This window comes from Cygnus atratus, chromosome 1 (genome assembly GCF_013377495.2).
Source record: "Cygnus atratus isolate AKBS03 ecotype Queensland, Australia chromosome 1, CAtr_DNAZoo_HiC_assembly, whole genome shotgun sequence".
Lineage (NCBI taxonomy): Eukaryota > Metazoa > Chordata > Aves > Anseriformes > Anatidae > Cygnus > Cygnus atratus.
In genome coordinates, this window is record NC_066362.1 from 74,984,889 (window position 1) to 75,006,697 (window position 21,809).

General features: G+C 43.7%; 1 protein-coding gene and 1 long non-coding RNA gene across 2 annotated transcripts in view; one reads left to right on the forward strand and one right to left on the reverse strand.

Moving 5' to 3' along the window:
• The first annotated feature begins 203 nt into the window (after nt 1-203).
• The window catches only part of TTLL12 (tubulin tyrosine ligase like 12), a 29,579-nt gene continuing 7,973 nt past the window's right edge, over nt 204-21,809 (forward strand). The window contains exons 1-6 of the mRNA XM_035540947.2: nt 204-414; nt 6,060-6,235; nt 8,122-8,320; nt 13,145-13,304; nt 13,959-14,092; nt 17,413-17,489. Coding sequence (XP_035396840.1) covers nt 295-414; nt 6,060-6,235; nt 8,122-8,320; nt 13,145-13,304; nt 13,959-14,092; nt 17,413-17,489 — 866 coding nt within the window. The 5' untranslated portion in view covers nt 204-294. The remainder of the gene's footprint in view (nt 415-6,059; nt 6,236-8,121; nt 8,321-13,144; nt 13,305-13,958; nt 14,093-17,412; nt 17,490-21,809) is intronic.
• On the reverse strand, nt 4,638-20,669 carry LOC118245167 (uncharacterized). Its single transcript, XR_004777779.2, has 3 exons — nt 20,332-20,669; nt 19,729-19,780; nt 4,638-4,893 (listed from the first exon to the last, which is right to left on the reverse strand). It is a non-coding gene; the product is annotated as an uncharacterized LOC118245167 (long non-coding RNA).

A 21,809-nucleotide genomic window follows, 5' to 3' on the forward strand; every position in this document is an offset into this window, starting at 1 on the left:
ATTAGTGAAAATCCACTTGTCACCCCCCCCCCCAAAAAAAACACATAAAAGTTTAAAAATGAACTCGTTCAGCGCCGTACACGGTGCCTTCTGCCCCCCCGTGTACACCCCTCAGCCCTAAACCCCAACAGCTGTCACCAACCGTTTCTAACGGCCGCCCCATGGCACGGCGAGCCCCGCCCCGTCGCCTCCCTCCCTCCCTCCTTCTCGGTCATCCCCCGGCGTGTCCCGATCGGCGGCGGGGAGGGCGGAGGTAGCGGCTCGGGGTGGTGGCAGCAGCAGCAGGAGTCGGCCATGTCGGGGAACGGTGGGGAAGACCTAGCAGCCTTCGTGGCGCTGCACGGCGCCGCGCTCCGCGCCTCCCGCGTCCCGGCGCGCTACTGGGAGAGCCTGCACCGCAAGCTGCGCGGCGAGGTGGGTCGGGGGTCTCGGGGGAGAGCCAGAGCAGCCGCCGCCTCCCTCCCTCCTGGCCTTGCCCTTCGGGAAGCGGCCCGGCCGAGGGAGTAGAGGCGGCGGCCGCCGTAGTGGGGCCGGGAGGACCGCTGCGCTGTGCTCCCCGCGCGGCGGCGCCCATCTTAGCGCCTGCCCGCGGCGCTGGGGGCGGCTGGCACCAAGCCTGCGATCTGAGCCGCCGTGGCCGTGTTTAAGGCCGGGCGTTGTCGGTGTGTTATGGTTTGAGTTGCCTTGCGCCCTGGTTGGTTGGTTTTTCACGAGTTTTCCCATCTCTGTTCGCTTCCACGCCGGTGTTTTCAGTCGCTCGGCTCTGCGTGGAGCTGGCTTGTCCAGTGTGCCCTGCACACGCGTGAGTTACCCGCTGTAGGTGGAGGTGGGCAGAGGGTTGTGTCCTGGGAGCCACCGTGGCTGGCTGCTTCTGCTTCCCTCGTGTGTTCACTCTGCTCTGTGTGTTCCTGGTCCGGGTCAAAGCCACCCATACCTTTTGGAGAGCAGGGACAGCAGGGAGAAAGTTTTGGGTGGGGTTAAACCACCCCCAGCAGCACGAGGGTTGTGTTGCACAGCATTGTGGAGCAGCTGTGCAGCATGGCTCAGGATAAACTTTGGGGAATCTGTCAGCCCTTGTCACCACTCGAAGATGCATCAGTGTAAATCTGCGGACCTCTCTTGAGGAAGACTCCTCCCTGCTGTAGTCCTACTCAGGCACATGCACACCATCACTTTGTAAGGGCTGGTCTGTTTCAGCTGAAGCTGGTGCCAGGAGGAGTCTGTGAAGTAAAGGGGCTCCGTACACCAGCACAGAGAGTCCCTTTTCCCCCTGTTTGTTATCTGGAGAAGTGGGAGAGCTGTGGGGAGTGTGGAGGAGTATGTCTGGAGAGAGAAATAAGAGTGAGGTGATCTTGCAGTCCCAGAGGAAGAAAAAGCACTGATGAGAACTTCAGGGTATGGGGAGAACAGTGTGGGATGCAGGGGGGCACCACCAGCAGTGGAGAAACAGGTGGGATGGGGTGAGAAGTTTGGACACAAAGTGCAGGACAGTGGGCAAGGAGAAGAGGCTGTGGGTTAATACACTTGTAGACTAACTTATCATTGCTTGGATGCTTTTCTTCCCCATCCCAGCTTTGAAGCTGGGATGGGAGGGACACATAGAAAGACGTGATACTTACAGCACACTCATTCAGGAAGATCTGAGTACGTTCCTGGTGCTTTCTGACTGCTGCTTGTCTGGTACGGCTGTTAAGAGGGATATGTGTGTCTCACAGAGAAAATAAAAAAAGAAACTACATCAACTCAAGCATGTACTCAGTCACAAACTTCCTGTAATATTATACCTCTCTCAGCAAGGATGTGTACAAGTGACTCGGAGCAGGGAATACGCATTGCCCTATTTAAATAGAGGGGTAAGAGAAGAGACGTGCTGGAACAGGATGAAGTAGAAGGCAGTATAAAACCAGTAAAGAAATCCAAAATTGCAGGCTTTTGCACTGCCATATGCCAGTATTAGAAAGCTAGAGGTAGTTGACAAACTGGATCATTGATTGTGCTGTGATGCAGCGCAGGCTTAGGGTTTGTGTCCTGTTGCCAAAATCCATGCATGTTGTTGGGGGGCCATGGAATTTAGAGGGGGAAGAGAGTAGAATGAGGAAAACCATAGCTCTGATGCTTTCATAGGGGCTAGGACAGAGAAAGGCAGGGTGGAGAAAGCACATGCCCTAGGGTAGCAGAATGCTCCATCAGTTTCATTTTGCTTGCAGCTGTAGCCGAGCGTGCTCTTTTGTAGTAAGTGCCCTGGCACGTGTGGAGAGAAGTGTAATGATTTCAGTGTGCTTAGGAAGATGCTTAGGAAGATAAATCAGGCTGATGATGGCATGTGTCTCTACTATTGCAGCTTCTGTATTTTATCCAGAAGAAAGGCAAAAGGATATGGAGAACAGTGGGACATCCTGGGAAAATTGCATTGGGGAATGCAGTAGACTGGGATGAGCTCTTGAGGAGGTAGATATAGAGTTGCAATATGTTATGACTGGAGCAGCAGCAGTAAAGACAGCAGAGGAGGTGAAGGGAAAGGATGAAAATGTTTTGGGGCTTTAGGTGAAGAATAACTGGGGAAAAGAAATCAGTGAAATGTGAAGCATAGTATGAGCTCCCTTGCTTCACATGTGAAGGTGGGAGGAATTCTTCATCTGTCTTAACCTGTTGCAAAGATTAAAACTTTCTAGCACAGAACTTGGAAAACTTGCATCCATAACACAGATAATATTATCTTACATACCTCCAGAATCCAGGCAGCTGTTTTCCAACACACGTGTGCTTTGACATATAGCACCCTCCTTCCTAGCTGTATGCTAATGCCTGCAAGAGAAGTGGAGGGTTTTTTCATTTTCCCTCATCTGGTGGAGTAGGCTTCCATCTGAGAGCATTGTGTAACTGCAAATTAAACTGCTCATCCAAAACATGGTGTGTTTGCTAGAGCAAGAAACCTGCTTTTATTTATTTCTTTATTTTGTATTAACATGCAGTGCCTCTGGGAAGCAAACTTCTCTGGGTTTCTGGCGAAAACTTGCAAGTGTAACAACTTACACTAAAATTCCATTTCTAATATAGTGGTTGTTTTCTATTTTACTGAAGAAAACTCATGTATTTTGCTTGGCAATACATGCTTCTGTGGCCTGCATAAGACTGGGAAACACTGTGTCTGCATCTAATTTTATATGTGATCTCCTTAGAGTTTTGTCCAAGTTTGAAATGAAGGTTTCTAATTGATTGTGCTGCATTCCTTCTAACAATTAATGCTACTAAACATGCTGTTGCTCACAGGCTACCATGGCCTTTGCAGCAGTTTGCAGTGAAAGGAATTTGCTGAAGATGTCTGTGCTTTCTAGTTGTCATCATGACATGTGCCTGCTTTGTTTCACGTTGTCTGGTTCACTAGGTTTGTTAGGTTGGAACTGCACCTGAATAGGAAGAGGCAGGGATTTTGCCCAAGCATGTCTTGCTTGCAAATAGTTGTGCCACCAAAATGTGTTGCTAACCCTCTGCTCTTGTCTTGTAGAAATATTACTTACTCTGGTAGAGTACTTTGTGTGAGTTCTCCCTGTTCTGCTTCAAGCAAAAGGTCATGCTTTTCAAATCAGTGGTGGGACTTCACACAGCTGATTTTTGTCTTGAGCAGTTAAAGATTACCTTAAGAGAGCTGCTGAGTTGGCAGAATAACAGGATTGACTTCTTTTTTTTTTTTTTTAGCATAATTCTGCTGAAAAGGTATTAAAAGTGGAAATTACTGATAAGCTACTACACTTTTGCTAAATAAAACTGATCCAATGTTGGAGGGAGAGATCAAGACAGTGGCTCAGAGGGTCTGGAGTCTCTTAGTTCCCAAGTGCTGAGTTGGTATTTCATGAAACATGCAGCCAACAACTTCCTTGTTATTAGCATTCACTGTGGGTGCTTGGTAGATGGGTAGAGGCTACTCTGGGAGCCAGCAAGCAGGCTGGCCCCATGTCCCTGCACTGCCAAGAGTCTAGTGACAAAACCTTGTGAGCAAGAAGCATACAGGCCCACCGTGTAGCAGGTGTCAAGTAGACTCCAGTGAATTGCACTTGTGGTTTTAATTTCCTACCAATGCTAGTCATCTAGCTGCTGTTTCTCCTGCTGGCTAACGAGCTCCATGGGGAAAGCTCTTGATATAGCAGCAGGAGCAGCAAAGAATCACTTGGCAGGGGGAGTGGCATGTCTGTGCCCTGCTGCCGGGGGCTGGGATTAGTGCTCATGCAGAGAGCTGGTTCTGGAGGCTGGCCCAGCTGGGAGCCAACCTGATGGACATAAACCGTGAGCACTGCTGGCAGTCACCCACGGAAGAACACCACGTGTTGCTGAGACCTGCCTGCGGTTAAATCAGCTTGGGGTGTCTGGGAGTCGTACAGGCAATCGAGCAGGGACTTCAAGAAATGTTGGTGGCTGCTGTTGTAACAGCAAGAGGTCATAATATTGCTTGCTATTGAGGAATAACCTCTTCTAGAAAACTGGAAAGCTAGGAGTAAATTAGAATTGGTAGCTAGTTTGATGCTTTTTGAAGTGGGTGATGTTAAGTTAGCTATTAATTTTTTAATAGTTGTATTTTTAGTCTCCAGTAAGGATGTTTGCAAAATAATTTTATTTACTCAAAAAAAAATAAGTACATTTGGAGTTAGCCAATGCATTGTTGGCATCTTTTTCCACCCCTCATCCCAAAGGAAAATACCAGCCCCAGATCCTTACAAGTTGCAGGAACTTCTTCAGCTTGGGTGCTGTAACTTGAAGTCTGAAGTAGGTGTCGTTTCCTTGCTGCTCTCCTTGGGCAGCTATCTGCTTTGTCTAAGTGGCTTTGCTTTACAAACATAGGGTTGAATTCCTCACCATCCAGCTGGGGTTTAGCAGAGTCTATCATCTTGGAGGAACACTCTGTTGAAAGAAAGAAGTAAAAGCTTGTTGCTACCTCTGGGATTTTCCAGCTAATAAGTTGTCAATGTCTAGAAGTAATGACTTGAAATAACAATGCATCAGGGACTTACCCAGGCTTGACATGTTAAACCAGTACCTCTAGAGGTTATGCTTCTAGGTCTTTCACCTTCCCAGTTACCTTCTAATGAGGTTACATGGAGAATGTGCTATTAGGAGGTCTGATGCCTCTTTAAAAATTATGTGTAAAAGGCCTAATGATTTGTCTGCTCCTGCCTGGTTGGTTATGTAGTGCAACTGACTTAGCAAAATAACTCCCTTTAAAAGGATTTGAAAAGGCTTCTGAGACTTTATGTAATTTTAAGAACAAAACGGGTATGTCTTTATTGAAATCAGAAAAGTTGTAAGTAGCATCTTGGTTCTGCAAAAGGTATACAATCCCACCATTTGGCAAGATTTGTGGCAGAAAGGAAATTTGTGTAGTGGCCTACTCATTTTACGTAGGTTTTTAATCAAGTTATTGCATCTAAAGTGGCAAAGAATGCAAACCCCTTTTAGCATATCAGTGGAGGTAACTGTATAGACTTTAACTTGCAGCAGTATAAAGAGTCTTCCAACTCATCCAGAGGTGAGTGTGCATATGCAGTTCCCTGAGTACGGAAAGAAGAGGAGGAAACACGTTAACATGTCATAACTGGTTCAGAACTTGATTGGTAAAACCTTTTTCTTTTTCAGGGGTCCTAACATACTCAGTGTGGTTCTGGAACCTGGGTAACTCCTGGCTTTGTTGGGCATTACATGCCATAATATGAAACTATTTTTGCAGGAATTAAATTGCTTATTTTAGCTAAGTTTAACAAAAATACTCAGTTCTCATTTTCTAAAAAGTCTGAGGAGTTAAAGTTATGGACAATCATCAATAGCTCTGTTGATGCTGAAGAAACCAACAAAGCTTACTGTCACTTAAGCAGAGAAACTTCCCAAACAACTAACTCCATTACTCTATTAAAATGTGCAAGAATGAATGCTGTAGTCCATCTATCTGTTAAGAATGCAATAAATGACAGGTTACAGGCCAAATTTGCCTACACGTAACTTTCAGTACTGCATTGTGCATTTCATGGTAGTGCCTCAACTAAGTGTTTGACACTCTGCATTTTCAATCTCAGGTGTTTGATGCCGGTGACTACTTTGGGATAATGCAAGTAGAAGAGGTAGATGAGGAAGAAGAGGGTGATGAAGACATGGGAGAAGAATTGAAAAAGAAACCAAATCCTGGAAATGAGCCTTGTTTCAAAGTTATTGTAACAAATGAGAATGGGCTTCAAGCCTCCAATCCTGATAGGTGAGTAGTGATTTCAGAACTGGTCTTCAGTCTTTGAGTGGTCTTAAACCCTAAACATTTGGAAATCTTTTTTTTTTTTTTTTAAACTATGAAACATAGGCTTCATAGCAGGGAGATTCTTTACGTTTCCTGAAACAAGCGGTTATCTTGTAAAGAGTACCTCATAATTTAGTGTTAAATTATGAATTAAGAGTTTTTCCTCTTTAAATTATGTAGGAAGATGCTTATAAATCAGTTTAATAGAACAGAGAAAATAGAGTAAAGGCTACCTTAATGAGTTCTGTAGAAACTTTGTATCTGCATGTGTGTCCTTGGAAGAACACTGAAGAAATAACTGTATCCTCCACAAATCTCAAGCTAAGGTTATACTGAGTAACTTCAGTAATGATGCATGGCCTATTAAATTTCCTTCAGTTGGCTAAAATATAATTCAAGTATGATGATGTGATTGCATGATATGCATGCATACATACATAATTGAATGCATCAAGTTACAGTTGGCTTTCTTCAGAATCAGCTTATCTGTCATGAATATGACATTAGCATGCATCTGTAAAATTAGAAAAGTCGCATAAGATTAATAAAAAGAAAAAAGATATTGTAACACTCATTTAATTTCAAACGTAGAGGAGGTTATTTGTCATACATAAATAATGAAGTCTAAACTCTGCTGGAGGTCTAAACATAATTATGTTCAGCTGTTTTTTAAAAAAAAATTGCCAGACTTTTCATACTTTCTAGGTTTGGGAGTTTTAGACTTTGTATGTTTACCTAAATTTAGCCTTGATGAATAATAAAAAAAAAAAAAAAACTTAGAGCATAGGCATCTGCCTTTACATGCCTGCTTTAACTGAAGTCTTTGCCTTTCTAAATCTGAGAACACATGTAGATTATAAAATTCAAAAGAGCTCGTATGATACTCTTGGGCTTCCTTGCAGCATTCAGACATGTCTGTTTGCTAACCGAGACTTGAACTAAATTTCCAGGGAGCACAACCTTAGCATTCTCTGGAGTCTTTAATTTTAAAATTAAAGGAAGTTTCTTCTTTATCTGGAATCTGAGGTACAAGAACTGTTCAAGGATACTCAGCATACATGATAGTTGACATGTTTTTAACTTACTGAAAATTGGGGAGGGGGTTTAGCAAGTAGAATTCAGATTTTTCTCTGATGTGATTCAGTAAGAGGATATAACCAACATGTGGAGAACCTTCTGTTTAAATGAGTAGGCTTTTGCTGTAAAAATCATGCAGCTTACACAAGGAATAAACTTGTCACGGAGAGGCTTGCCAGTTATGTATGGTTTTGATTTAGTTGGTAATTCTTTTAAACAATGCTTTTTTTCTAGGGGGGAAAAAGGCCAAAAAGAAACAATCAAAGACCTTAAAACTGTATTATTTTTGGACTAGTCTACTACATAGGCTTCTAATGATCACACCTTTCCACATAGTTTTAAAGAGTTCGTGGCTAGCAAGGTCTTTGAATAATTTCGCAAAACATTGTATTTACCTTCTTCAGGCAAGAATATCAGGTTGATGCAGTGGAATTAATAATGGTCAAAAAAAGTAAGTTTTGTATTCCACGATATTAAGAAGAACTGGGCTAACAAAATGAGCACCCTGTTCTGTGTTTGCTCCTCATTTTCATAGAATTGCTAACTAATGTACGATAAACTTTCTAGAACAAAAGCGATGTGTAAGTTACTGCTGGGAAGTTGTTCTTAACCTGTAATGTCACGCTGTGTACTTGGGGAGTACTTTGGGACTAAGAGAATACTTAGTTGTCAAACTGTCTACAAGGACCTGTAGCTCTTCTTCACAGAAAAAAAAAAATGGCCATTTGCGTATAAAAATATAATGTTGTAATGTTAACAAAATTCTCTTTAAGCATTTTCCTCGTTGACCATGCTTGGACATACCGTGTTGAACACGCCCGCCAGCAGCTGCTTCACATACCTGGTTTACTTCACAGAATGGCAAATCTCATGTGCATCGACTTTCATGGAGAGATCCCAGATGAGGGCAGTATTGAGCAAGTGTTGCAGGAAATGTGGAAATACAATCAGACCTACCAACTTTCTCAAGGGGTGAGTCTCTAAAGCCTAGTTGGGATGCTAAAAAGCTCTGAGTAATTGTGAGTGAAGACATTCTGGTCTAGGGGATTGTTGTGATAGCTTTTTTTATATTTAAAAAGCAGACTTGAGCAGTACATCTCAGTCTTTCTACCCCGTGTCTTTGTTTCCCATATTGTCATGAGTGGCTTATGGGTCAGGTGAAATTATCTGTGTTACCACACTGTCCTGGAAGACAATTCAACCTATAGTTGAACGTGACTTCTGATTCCCTTTCTGGCACTGAACTCTTTGAACAGCTTAAGTCTAATCCCCATGCCTCCATGTCTGTATCTGTAAAAGGTTGACTGTAGTGTTAACGATCAATTTAAGGCTTATTCATTCATTCTGGGTTTTATCATAGGTGTTGCAGGTAGGAATGTTTTGATGCAACCTCCAGTCTCACAGCTAGCTAGCTGAGTGTCTGAGCCTCTTGCTGCCATCGGCGGGAGGCAGAGGGACTGCTTGCGTGAGGTGCGAGCAGGTGGACGACCTGGTCCGCATGGTGGCGGAACTCAAGGAGGAGGTGCAGAGGTTGAGGGATATCAGGGAGTGCGAGCGGGAGATAGACTGGTGGAGTGACTCCCTGCAGGACCGGAGGGAGAGGGACCGGGGTGAGACGCCCCAAAGGGGGGTGGACCCCCTGCCCTGTTGCCATCGGGCAGAGGGAGGGGACCTGCGAGTTGAGGAGGAATGGAGACGGGTCCCCTCTCGACCTCGCAGGAGATGCCCTCCCCTTCCGGCGCTGCCTTCCCAGGTGCCCTTGAACAATAGGTTTGAGGCCCTGGAGCTTGAGAGACCGGTGGGTGAGGACGATGTAGGAAGCCTGCCCAGGAGGATGCCTGAGGTGAGGAAGTTGACTCCGTGCCTCAGGACTGCCTCCACCAAGAAAGAAAGAAGGGTGATTGTTGTGGGCGACTCCCTCCTCAGGGGAACGGAGGGCCCTATTTGTCGGCCTGACCCCACGCATAGGGAAGTCTGCTGCCTCCCTGGGGCCAGGGTCAGAGACGTTACCAGGAAGCTTCCAAACCTGGTTCGCCCCTCTGACTATTACCCGCTTTTGATAGTCCAGGCTGGCAGTGATGATCTTGAAAAGAGAAGCCTCAAGGCTATCAAACAGGACTATAGGGGGCTGGGACGATTGGTGGAGGGAGCGGGAGTGCAGGTGGTGTTTTCGTCTATCCCTACGGGGGGAGGGAGAGGCACGGAGAGGACATGGAAAGCTCACGTGGTTAATAGGTGGCTCAGAGGCTGGTGCCAGCACAGAAATTTTGGGTTTTTTCACCATGGGGAGCTTTACTCGGCACCCGGCCTGATGGCCTCAGATGGGTCCCTATCTCCAAGGGGAAAACGGATCCTAGGCCAGGAGCTGGCGGGGCTCATAGAGAGAGCTTTAAACTAGGCGAGAAGGGGGACGGGGCTCAAACAAGGCTTGTTGGAGCCGTGCCGGGGGAAACAATGGCTAGGCTGGGGAAGAAGGCGATGGCCCAGCTGAAGTGCATCTACACTAATGCACGCAGCATGGGTAACAAACAGGAGGAGCTGGAAGCCATCGTCCAGCAGGAAGGCTACGACTTGGTTGCCATCACGGAGACGTGGTGGGACCGCTCCCATGACTGGAGTGCTGCAATGCCTGGCTATCGGCTCTTCAGGAGGGACAGGCAGCACAGAGGGGGTGGTGGCGTGGCTCTCTACATTAGAGAATCTTTTGATGTTGTGGAACTCCAGGCTGGGAATGATAAGGTTGAATCCCTGTGGGTTAGGATCCGCGGGAAGGCCGGCAAGGCTAGCGTCCTGGTCGGGGTCTGTTATAGACCGCCGAACCAGGATGAGGAGACGGATGAGGAGTTTTATAGGCAACTGACAGAAGTTGCAAAATCGTCGGCGCTTGTCCTCGTGGGGGACTTCAACTTCCCGGATATATCCTGGAAACACAACACGGCACGGAGAAAGCAGTCTAGGAGGTTTCTGGAGAGCGTGGGAGATAGCTTCCTGACGCAGCTGGTCAGTGAACCCACCAGGGGTGGTGCCCCGCTAGACCTTCTCTTCACAAACAGAGAAGGACTGGTGGGAGATGTGGTGGTCGGAAACTGTCTTGGACAGAGTGACCACGAAATGGTAAAGTTCTCTATTCTTGGCGAGGCCAGGAAGGGGACCAGTAAAACTGCTGTATTGGACTTCCAGAGGGCTGACTTTGAGCTGCTCAGGACGCTGGTTGGCCGAGTCCCTTGGGAGGCGGTTCTGAAGGGCAGAGGAGTCCAGGAAGGCTGGGCGCTCCTCAAGAAGGAAATCTTAATGGCTCAGGAGCGGTCCGTCCCCACGTGCCCAAAGACGAGCCGGCGTGGAAGAAGACCGGCCTGGCTGAACAGAGAGTTGCGGCTTGTGCTTAGCAGAAAAAAGAGGGTTTATAATCTTTGGAAAAAAGGGCGGGCCGCTGAGGAGGACTACAAGGATGTAGCGAGGCTGTGCAGGGAGAAAATTAGAAAGGCCAAAGCTCATCTGGAGCTCAACCTGGCTACTGCCGTTAAAGACAACAAAAAATCCTTTTACAAATATATCAATGCGAAACGGAGGACTAAGGAGAATCTCCATCCTTTACTGGATGCGAGGGGAAACCTAGTTACTAAGGATGAAGAAAAGGCTGAGGTGCTTAATGCCGCCTTTGCCTCAGTCTTTAGCGGCAATACCGGTTGTTCTCTGGATACCCAGTGCCCTGAGCTGGCGGAAGGGGATGGGGAGCAGAATGTGGCCTTTGCTATTCATGAGGAAATGGTTGGCGACCTGCTAAGAAGCTTGGATGTGCGCAAGTCGATGGGGCCGGATGGGATGCACCCGAGGGTACTGAAAGAACTGGCGGAGGAGCTGGCCGAGCCGCTTTCCATCATTTATCAGCAGTCCTGGCTATCGGGGGAGGTCCCAGTTGACTGGCGGCTAGCCAATGTGACGCCCATCTATAAGAAGGGCCGGAGGGCAGACCCGGGTAACTATAGGCCTGTCAGTTTGACCTCAGTGCCAGGAAAGCTCATGGAGCAGATTATCTTGAGGGTCATCACGCGGCACTTGCAGGGCGAGCAGGCGATCAGGCCCAGTCAGCATGGGTTTATGAAAGGCAGGTCCTGCTTGACGAACCTGATCTCCTTCTATGACAAAGTGACGCGCTTGGTGGATGAGGGAAGGGCTGTGGATGTGGTTTACCTTGACCTCAGTAAGGCTTTTGACACCGTTCCCCACAACATTCTCCTCAAGAAACTGGCTGCTCGGGGCTTGGACTGGCGTACGCTTCGCTGGGTTAGAAACTGGCTGGATAGCCGGGCCCAGAGAGTTGTGGTGAATGGAGTCAAATCTGGTTGGAGGCTGGTCACAAGTGGCGTCCCCCAGGGCTCGGTACTGGGGCCGGTCCTCTTTAATATCTTTATCGATGACCTGGATGAGGGCGTCCAGTGCACCCTCAGTAAGTTTGCAGATGACACCAAGCTAAGTGCGTGTGTCGATCTGCTCGAGGGCAGGAAGGCTCTGCAGGAGGATCTGGATAGGCTGGAGCGATGGGCTGAGGTCAACTGTATGAAGTTCGACAAGGCCAAGTGCCGGGTCCTGCACCTGGGGCGCAACAACCCCAAGCAGAGCTACAGGCTGGGAGATGAGTGGTTGGAAAGCTGCCTGGCCGAGAAGGACCTGGGAGTATTGGTTGATAGTCGGCTGAATATGAGCCAGCAGTGTGCTCAGGTGGCCAAGAAGGCCAACAGCATCCTGGCCTGTATAAGAAGCAGTGTGGCCAGCAGGTCTAGGGAGGTGATTGTCCCCCTGTACTCGGCTCTGGTGAGGCCGCACCTCGAGTACTGTGTTCAGTTTTGGGCCCCTCGCTACAGGAAGGACATGGACGTGCTCGAGTGAGTCCAGAGAAGGGCGACCAAGCTGGTGAGGGGTCTGGAGAACAAGTCTTACGAGGAGCGGCTGAGGGAGCTGGGCTTGTTCAGCCTGGAGAAGAGGAGGCTCAGGGGCGACCTTATCGCTCTCTACAGTTACCTTAAAGGAGGCTGTAGCGAGGTGGGGGTTGGTCTGTTCTCCCACGTGCCTGGTGACAGGACGAGGGGGAATGGGCGAAAGTTGCGCCAGGGGAGTTTTAGGTTGGATGTTAGGAAGAACTTCTTTACCGAAAGGGTTATTAAGCATTGGAACGGGCTGCCCAGGGAGGTGGTGGAGTCGCCATCCCTGGAGGTCTTTAAAAGACGTTTAGATGTAGAGCTTAGTGATATGGTTTAGTGGAGTACTTAGTGTTAGGTCGGAGGTTGGACTCGATGATCTTGAGGTCTCTTCCAACCTAGAAATCTGTGTCTGTGTCTGTTGTAGCATGGGGCAGCTCTGCTCTCTTTCATTGCTACAGCTGTGGACTTCAAACTCCTCCTTGTAGCAAACTCCTTCTAATAGAAACTGAAGGAAAACTATCCCTATGAGAAAACAAACAGTATTCTGCTGCTTTAACTCCCTGAAATGATTTGTTTGATACAGGGGAAGTTGGTCTGGTAAGCAGTAGATATGCTGGCATAAGGAGGAGGATGGTACTGTGCCATTGAGTTGGGAACAGGCTTGCCAAGCTTTCACAGTGCCTGGATTCTAGACTGGCTTAGTCTCAGACTTGCAGAGATGAGAATGTTACTCTGTACTTAGCACCTGCTCACAATCTTGAGTAGAGTAGGAAACAGAAATGGTGTAGAGAGTACTGCCAGTGCTTTCTGTCTTGCAGTGCTTTGCTTTTTTTGCAATTACTATGTGCAGAATGTCTCACTCTATTTAATTGTTCAGACTGCAGAGGAGAAGGTTCCTGTCTGGTATGTTATGGATGAATTTGGATCGCGCATTCAGCATTCAGATCAGCCTAGCTTTGCAACAGCACCACTATTCTATATGCCTCAACAAATTGCTTACACTGTTCTCTGGCCCTTGAGAGATCTTGAAACTGGTGGTAAGCATGTGTGTCTGAGTCTGTTTTTTAATGCCCACAACAAAAGTTACGCAATATTCTTATAAATAATTGAGCACTTCACAGCACAATAGGTACTTCAAGACTAAAATGACTGCATATTTCTAAAGCTATGAAATTTCAAAGTTCTGATATTTCCAGCACCATAATTTATGTGATGTGTACCTCCTAGCAGTCCTTTATCCATCAAATAATGTTCATGTTTTATTGACAGAGCACTTAAATCTTGCATCACTGCCTTAGTGAAACTACTGCTTCAGGCATCCAAAAGTTTAAGAAAACTTCTTTGTGTTTGTATCTCTGAGTCAGTCAAGCACATTTCTCAAGTGGAGAAATGCCAAATCAACTTTGTGCCTCTATTCTTAGTTGTAGGCCACCTTATGCCCCCATCATGTAGAGGGTGTGATTATGTTCAGCTGTGTGATTAAACTGTCATAAGTCATCTAATTTGGAATTAATTTTTGTAAATGTAAGGTAATGCCCTTTTAATATAGTTCTTTAAATGCAAAATTAGATATAATTACAAAATTTGTGGTATTACTAACTGTTCAGCTGTCATGTGTGTGTTGAGGTATGAGGAGGATTTTAAGTGGAGAATAGAAGGCTACTCCTAAAAGACTCCTTGTTTTGCTGCAGATGAAGTGACTCGTGATTATGCTTATGGGGAAACAGATCGCTTGATCAGGAAGTGTGTTTTGTTACCATGGGTGCCTGCTGGGGTATTGGATGTCAACTGTTTTACCCCAGAGCCATCGGATGAGCATTACCAGGTATGAGTTTAACAAATCTCATCTTTTATATCTTTAAAGAGACAGTGTCTAAAAAGCTTTCAAGAATTCTGTTTCTTTTTAGGCTTAAAGATTAATTCAGAATTTATGTGCTAACTAAAAAAATCAAAGCATAGTGAGACAAGAAGTATCTTGTATATAATATGTAATTTTCAAAACTGAAGCAAATCAAATGTCTTATAATGTTACCGCATTACTCCCTAGTATTTTTAATGTAAGCACAGTGCAAGGCGTTGCCTAATAGGCTTACTCACTGGCTCTGTTATAGCACTTCTGGTCAGTCTTGAATTACAGGAAGATTCATTTTGGTATGCTAGGAGTGGTTATACTTTTCAGCCTGGTTATTCACTGAATGTGGTTTAGAATCACTAAATATTAGAGTAGCGACAACATTGTATATTACTTGATGTATACGGAGAATGCAGCATGCTGTTCTGTGGTACATAGCAGCTATACAGCAGCGTTATTGCTGGTCATGACCCCCTTTCTGCTGTCACACATGTACCAGCTAAAGTTACTGACTCATTTTGCTCTTTGGCTACTGTGAAAGAGACGGGTTTACATTGTGAATCATTCATGTAAATGTGAGATTTTGATGACTTTTGGTATAAAGCCTTGTAGTTACGCATGTATACTTTTTACTTGACAGTGCACGTTCAAGGCTAATATCAACAATCTTCTCCATGTACTTGTAAGAAATTTGATGCACCTTTTATAAAGTACTGATCTAACCTGTTTTGAGTACTCCTTTCCACTAAGGGTTTGTGATATTTTAAGAATATGAAATAAATGTTGCTTGGAATCTCCTTTTCATGAACCAAGCTTGCATGAGATTCTTTTTTAAGAAGGCAGAAGTGTGATTCCTGATCCATATAAGGATGCTGTACTGGCTGCTAACAGTGTTCAAAGTGCAGCTTCTCAAGATGGATCTGTGCCCTATACCAACTGCCTGCTGCTTTTCATGGAGGATGGGCAGAAAATGCTGGATCCAGTTCATTATTAACTAGGCAAAAATGAAGTTAAGCTGCTTCTGTCAAGTAAAGGTATACACTCAGAACAGCTAGGCTGTTTTGTAACCCATGTCAGATTAGTTGGTTGGGATTTTGCACTTTTTGGAAGCAGGATAGATGTAAATACTCTGTATTTACAGATGAGGAACAATGCTCGCATGGTTCTGGCCCTGCAGATGTTCTCTTAGCAAAAGTACCTGTATCTCAGATAAGGCACTCTTTTGCATGTGTTTTAATTCTGTTTTGGGATGATCAGTGCAGGCTAAAGAGCTATGTGTGGCAGATGAGCCAAATATCTTCCTTTCCCACCCCACCTTGAAAGCATCTTTTCAGAGCATCCTTTTGTCTCTTTTTGTGTCTCTGCCACTCAGCTATTGAGATGATAATAAAGTATTTATGCTAGAACCATACAACAGAGCTCTTTTACTCTAAAATTTTTAGCTGTAGATTAAAGTCTTAAGCTGGCGACAGACCAGTGAAGAATAACTTGGCACACACTCCTAGCTGTCTTGTCTTCACATAAGCAGAGCTATATGCACAAAAATTTGCGGACTATGTCAGAGATTTGTTTACAGTGTTAGTATGTGAGACAGCAATTTTGCAAGGAAATGTAGTTGTGTGAAAATCTTTTTGCAAGTCATACTGTTTCACAATGACATTTGCTGCTACCTCTGTACAGTTTTTGCAACTGGGAATGCTTCACTCCTGTGTACAAATAATTACTTAAATTATCTGTGTTGTTTTTTAAAACGGGGGTGCTACTTTCCTGGTTCTCATTTCTCTTTAGATAGAATCATAGACTCATAGAATGGTTTGGGTTGGAAGGGACCTTTAAAGATGATCTAGTGCCAAAAAAAAAAAAGTTTCAATCTTTATAGAAGAATCTGAGTTGTTATAGCAATATTGCAGATTAACTTTCACCTGGTTTTTGTCCTTTTACCTAATTCTGTTCTTCAACACAGACCACAGAGTCTGTGACTTAAATGGTACTATGGGTAGTGTGATTGGGCAATGATTGCAGAAAGCAGAGTCAGAGGAGGCAGTTTCTCACAAAGTGTCTGGGATGGAAGAAATACCTCTTGGGAGACCAGGGTATTTGTAGTTCTGCAGTGGCTCCCTGAACTTGAATTTCAGGATAGATGTTAATGAATCCTCTACTGTTCTGAAAATTTTAGTCTTCTCTTAAAAGTACAGGCTTCTTTCCTTATCTTAGGTGACTACAGGAGTTATTATGTATTTGTACTGTCCAGTCTATTTTTAGAAGATCTCTGATTAGGATTTGCTTTTATTTATGCTTTCCCATTAAATAGGATTATATTCTCTGTAACAGCCTTAAAGATAGAGCGGAATGTCTGTGGCTGGACAGGCGTTTCAGCACTGCAGCTTGCATGGTCAGCCTGTGGCAGCCAGAACTCAGGGAGCTGTTGCAGAACAGCAGCTACTCAGGTTTCTTCCATTGCATTTGTCCCATCCCAGAGTTTTTGTAAGCTACTTCGTGCGTCAGGATAGTAGCAGTGATTCAAATGTGTGTTTTTTCATCAGAGTTGTAAAAAGTGGAGTGAGATGCATGCTTACTGCTGAAGATTGCAAAAAGCCTTCTGTTCAGTTTTACAGGAGCAGAACTTCCAGCCTTCTGTGCTTTTTTTCAGTTATCTATAATAAAACATACCTAAATGGTCAGTCTTCCTTCCATTCCCTTGGACATACAGTAACTTCCTTTTAGTGTGTGTGACTATGTGTGGTTTGGTGTTTTGTTTAATGCTTAAAAGCAGAAATTTCTCAGGGTGCTTGGATAGTGTTGATAAGCCCTGGTCTTAAAGCCATACCTCTTGTTCCTTCTTTACCAATAGCCTCTTACTCTGATTCCTTTCTACCTCTGTTCTTGTACTGGCTTTTTTTCTGGGCATTACACAACGTAATACTCTTTTGAAAATGCAGCTTTGGTGGAGTTCTCTTGAACCAGGCAGTAGACTAAGTAAGACATGTAGGTGGACTGTAATTTTTACTGTGGCTACAAATGCACGTGTACATGTGTATTTTAATATTTATGTGAGGTTAAGGAATTACAGAAAATTATCCTTAAAGTTTTGTAAGTTTTGTAACACTTAATCGTGTTGAATACTTTACCTGTAGTTTTTCTTTAAAGACTGTGTTGTTTTTCAATCACTTCTATAAACCCGATTATGCACACTTTAAAATTCATTTTGATTTAAGTTGCTGTTCAAAGTTGCTGATTATTGTGACGTTTGATCCAAGACTGCCCACTTATTGTAACTCATTAACTTTTTTTAGGCTATTTTAGCAGAAAATAAGGAGAAACTGCCTATAGCAATAAACCCACCAGTTTATGACAAAGACAAAGTTTTCAAGTACGTATCTGCAAACAAAATGCTTTCTTGCCAAGGTTAAGTATAATAACTGCAGTGTACTCAAGTAGATCAGCCTTTTCTAGCTGTGAGCAACAGAGGCAAGTACCCACTTATCATTCTGACTTACGGGTTCTTGTTAGATTCTTTGGGGTAAATGGATTGTCACTTACAGAATTTCTGGAAAAAAACTAACTTTTATTAAAGTGCCACCTTCTGGGCAAAATAAAAGTTGCAAAATGCTTTCTTTTAATGTTTGTTTTTACTAAGGAGTATAACTAAAGTATATAAGAGACTAAAGACTTCTCTGCTGCAGTATAGCATGTGACTGTGGTGCAGGTGCTTTTCTTTGTGTTAATATAACAGACTAATTCCATGCCTCTTCTGATGAGATTGCTGAACAGGAGAACCATGTCAAAGCCTGTTATGCTTAAAATTGTATATGTGCTGTAGTAGTGTATGGTATGAAATTACTTCAGAAGAAAGCTGGAAGAACATTGTACAAATAAAGAATTTCAAAGGGCTGTGAGCAAAACCAGTGGCACTGCATGACTAGACTGCATTATTACTGGTTTTATTCTAGAAAAACATATATTACATAGTATGTGCTGTGCATTTTGCTCCATGGTATTGCTGTCTGACACTGGGATCCAAGTCCTTGCTTGCAGAATTTTTGCATAAGGGATAAAAGTAGGTTAAAACATGGTTGGCAGATATACTTACACCCCAGCTTCATGTGTTTAAGGGATTTGTTACTTGCTAGATAAACTTTACTTGAGATGTACTACTGAAAATTTGGTCCTGTAAGGTTGAGAGGCATTTCTTGCCTTGCTCAGTGATGGTCTCGGTTTCATTATGCAATTGAGATCTGACTACCAGACTTGAGGATAAGAAGCTATTTTTTTCATCCAGGTTGCTTACCTCTATTTCAGATAATGGAGACCCAGGCATACATTCTAATAAAGATAGAGAAAAACAGTGGGGTTGCTGAGAAGTGTCAGCTTTTCACTGCTACCTCTTTCTCTTGTATCTTGTATGATGTTAAACATTAACATCAGGGAGGCAGGGAGGGAAACACATGCCAGATCCCTCCTACTCTGTTTCTGAGAAATGTTGTCAACAGCTTGTCCATGCACTAATACGGAGCTTCCTTTCCTCTTCCTTACCCAGTTCCTGTCTGAAGAGGAGAAAAAAAGAGCGGTTTGGCCTCCATAGGCCTAGGAGGACCTCCATAGGAGGTCCTTCTTGTGTTTTTTGAATTTCATCTACTAAACTTCCTCCAGGAGCAGGGTAGTACGTCAGAGTCCAGATGCTCTAGCAGGAGTTGCAGTCCTGCAGTGCATTCAGAGAACTAAAGTTTTTGAGGGTGTCACCATGGACAGGCAGATGGGGACATGAGAAGCTCAGTAGATGTGTATAGCCCATATTTTTCTCAAATATATGCATTAATACTAGATGTACTCGAGTCCCTAAAGGAATCTGACTTTTATCACTCAGTGATAGGTGTTGACAGAGAAATGCATTCATTCTATGTAGTGTTTGTGTGAGAGCTTAAGTCTTGAAAATAAGTCTTCTGCCTTCCAGAGCCTTTGACTGTCTCAAGACTTTTATGTTAATAGTATTGTATGTAGAATGCATGGAGTGATTTAAAAACTTTGAGTGGAATGGCCCCCTAATCTTAACCTCAACAAGCAGCTATAATGCGTACCTCAAATAACTTATTTTGGTGGCCTTCTTGCTCTTAGTGGAGGTAGATTGAGCTACCCTATATCTTTTGTCTCTTGCTGCATTTTTGTATGCTCTGTAAGCAAGTCTTAAGATACTATAATTCTGGCATATGAATTTCTTTGCAAGAATTCAAGATGAAGAAAGCAGACTTTATTGCTAATATGAGTAGTACTTCTGAAGTACTGTGTATAGCTGTAAGCTATTTTAAAAGTCTTTTTAATAGTGTTTAGTAACTATGTATTATTGAATATACCGCAATCTTCTGTGTGTCTGTAAAAGCAGCTCATTGTTATAGTGAGAAATTTTTGAAAGAGAGGTAACAATTTATTTAAGACGCTCTTTGCTTTCAATAGTTAACCAGGAAGAAAAAGATTACAAGAATTTCTAAAGAGCATGCTGTTCAGAGTGACTGAATGCAGGTTGCTACTTGTACTTGTGTGGTGTAAATAAACATTTACGTGAACTAACACTGGAAGGAAGTTTTTTTTTGGATGTGCAAGACAAGGTGACCTACCTTTCAGCTGAACATCATGCTCTTTCTGCTGAGAAGAGTAGCTGTTCAGCACCTAGCCAGCAATGGGAATTTGTTACTAAATTATGTATTTGGAAATGTGGAATAAGAACAATGCAGAGGGAGGAGGAAACCAAAAACAATCACTAAAAAATAAAAAAAATCCCCTCCTCAAAAAAAAACACCTGACTGATTAAATGATACCCACAGAGTGATGTTCAATACAGATTTATTGGAGTTATCCAGATGCTGCCTGATTTTCCAGGCTACATTTTCTGCTGTCAAAGGTCAAATGCCTTGTCCTCAGGCCTTTGTTACAGCACTATTTTTTTATACCATCACCTCTTTATGACTTGAGTGAAGGGTTTTGCTATGGAGGTTGTTTTTGTTTGGTCTTAACCAATGATTAATCAATTTTAATGCCTTAGGCTATGTTTGGTTCAGCCTTATTGTTGACCTACTTGGAAATTTGTTGCAAGAGCCATTGACTGATGAACCAGAGGTTTCAAAGGTGTTTTCTGTAGCTGCAACTGGAGAGAACAAAAGATTCCCTACTGACTTTTTCAATAATTTCAATATATATATTTAAAAAAAAAAAAGCTTTACCTGTTAGTGCATCTGAAGATCTCTGGTGGTAGCTCATGCAAAGGAGTCCTACCTGAGCCTCTTCATAGCTTCAAAGTACCACTAATTCTGAACGACTTTCACTTTCTTCCTGGGGAAGGCAACTATAGCTGGACTGTCTTTGCACATAACTAACCAAACGACTGTACAGCCTCAGCCCAACCCTAGCCATGGTTCTACTCCAAATGTATACCATCATATATGCAAGCTTTACCCAGCCACATTGGTATACTCGTTCTGAAAAGCAAACCACTTGGTTGAGTTACTTCTACTCCCCTTTCCTCAGCTAGAGACCAGACGCTGCTCACACAGCCTGGAGCAGAAGTGACTTCCTGAGTCACTTCCTGAAGTGAGTCCTGAGGACAAGCATTCCAGCACTCTACCACCAAAAAAGTGTAATATGTTGACAAAATATTTCCATATTATACTCAATGGGCTTAATCACAGGAAAGAAAAATAAACTAATGCTGGTCCTAGTTTTTCAATGATTCTAACAAGCAGAATAGGTTTGCTATGTAGGTCTGATGATCCCCTTGCCACTAAGAGCTATAAGCTACATTTAGATCTAGCTACACGGGGCTGGTGTTATTGTGGGAGGATATTGTGTATTGTAGGGTGTGCTTACAAGGGACTGATCTGGGACTGTATGAGCAACTTAAATTTTACTTTTTTTTCATGGAATTATAGAATGGTTTGGGTTGGAAGGGACCTTAAAGGTCATCTAACTCCAACCTACCTGCTGTGGGCAGGGACACTTTCCACTAGACCAGGTCGTATGTATTGCTGTATTTGTTGAGGATATGGGATTCTACAAGACTTTGTTTCAGCATTATGAGGCCTTTTACCTTCAGGTCGCTGCTTTGAATCCCATTTGCTTCAGCAAGGACTAAAAGTTGCTCCAAACCAGTAGATATTTGTTTAGCATGCATATGAGATGAATTTGGTGGAACATGTACTGAGTCCTTTATCAAATTTGGTGTTGTACTTTCCTCAGCTGTGCTGGTCTAGAAGGAGAAGCCAAATATTGCAGAAAGAAATGCTGGTAGGGCTATATGAAGTTACTAACTTCACTCAGTTGCAGTAGTAGGGAAAGAAAGACTATTTCTTTCAACGAGGATGCCAGGGCAGACTCTCCTCATTTGTGGTGAATGTATTTCTCTTAATTTTAGACTCCAGTGTAAATAGTATAACCAATGTAATATGTCACACATGGAGTTATGCAAAACATTTGTGGAAATAAACAAAGCATCTTACATACTGTTTTTTGAAGAATGTTTCCCCCTATGACTGGGCTATTTCAGCAGCTCATTGTTCCAGAGAGATCTTTCTCAGGGGAACATATCTTCCAACCAGTTAGTAGTAGAAGTGGAAAGGAAAGTTACACATCTGATAAGAACAGGTCTGTAGAGGAGGAAGAATATAGTGGTTCCTCAAGAAAAAAAAATTAGTGCTTCTCTATC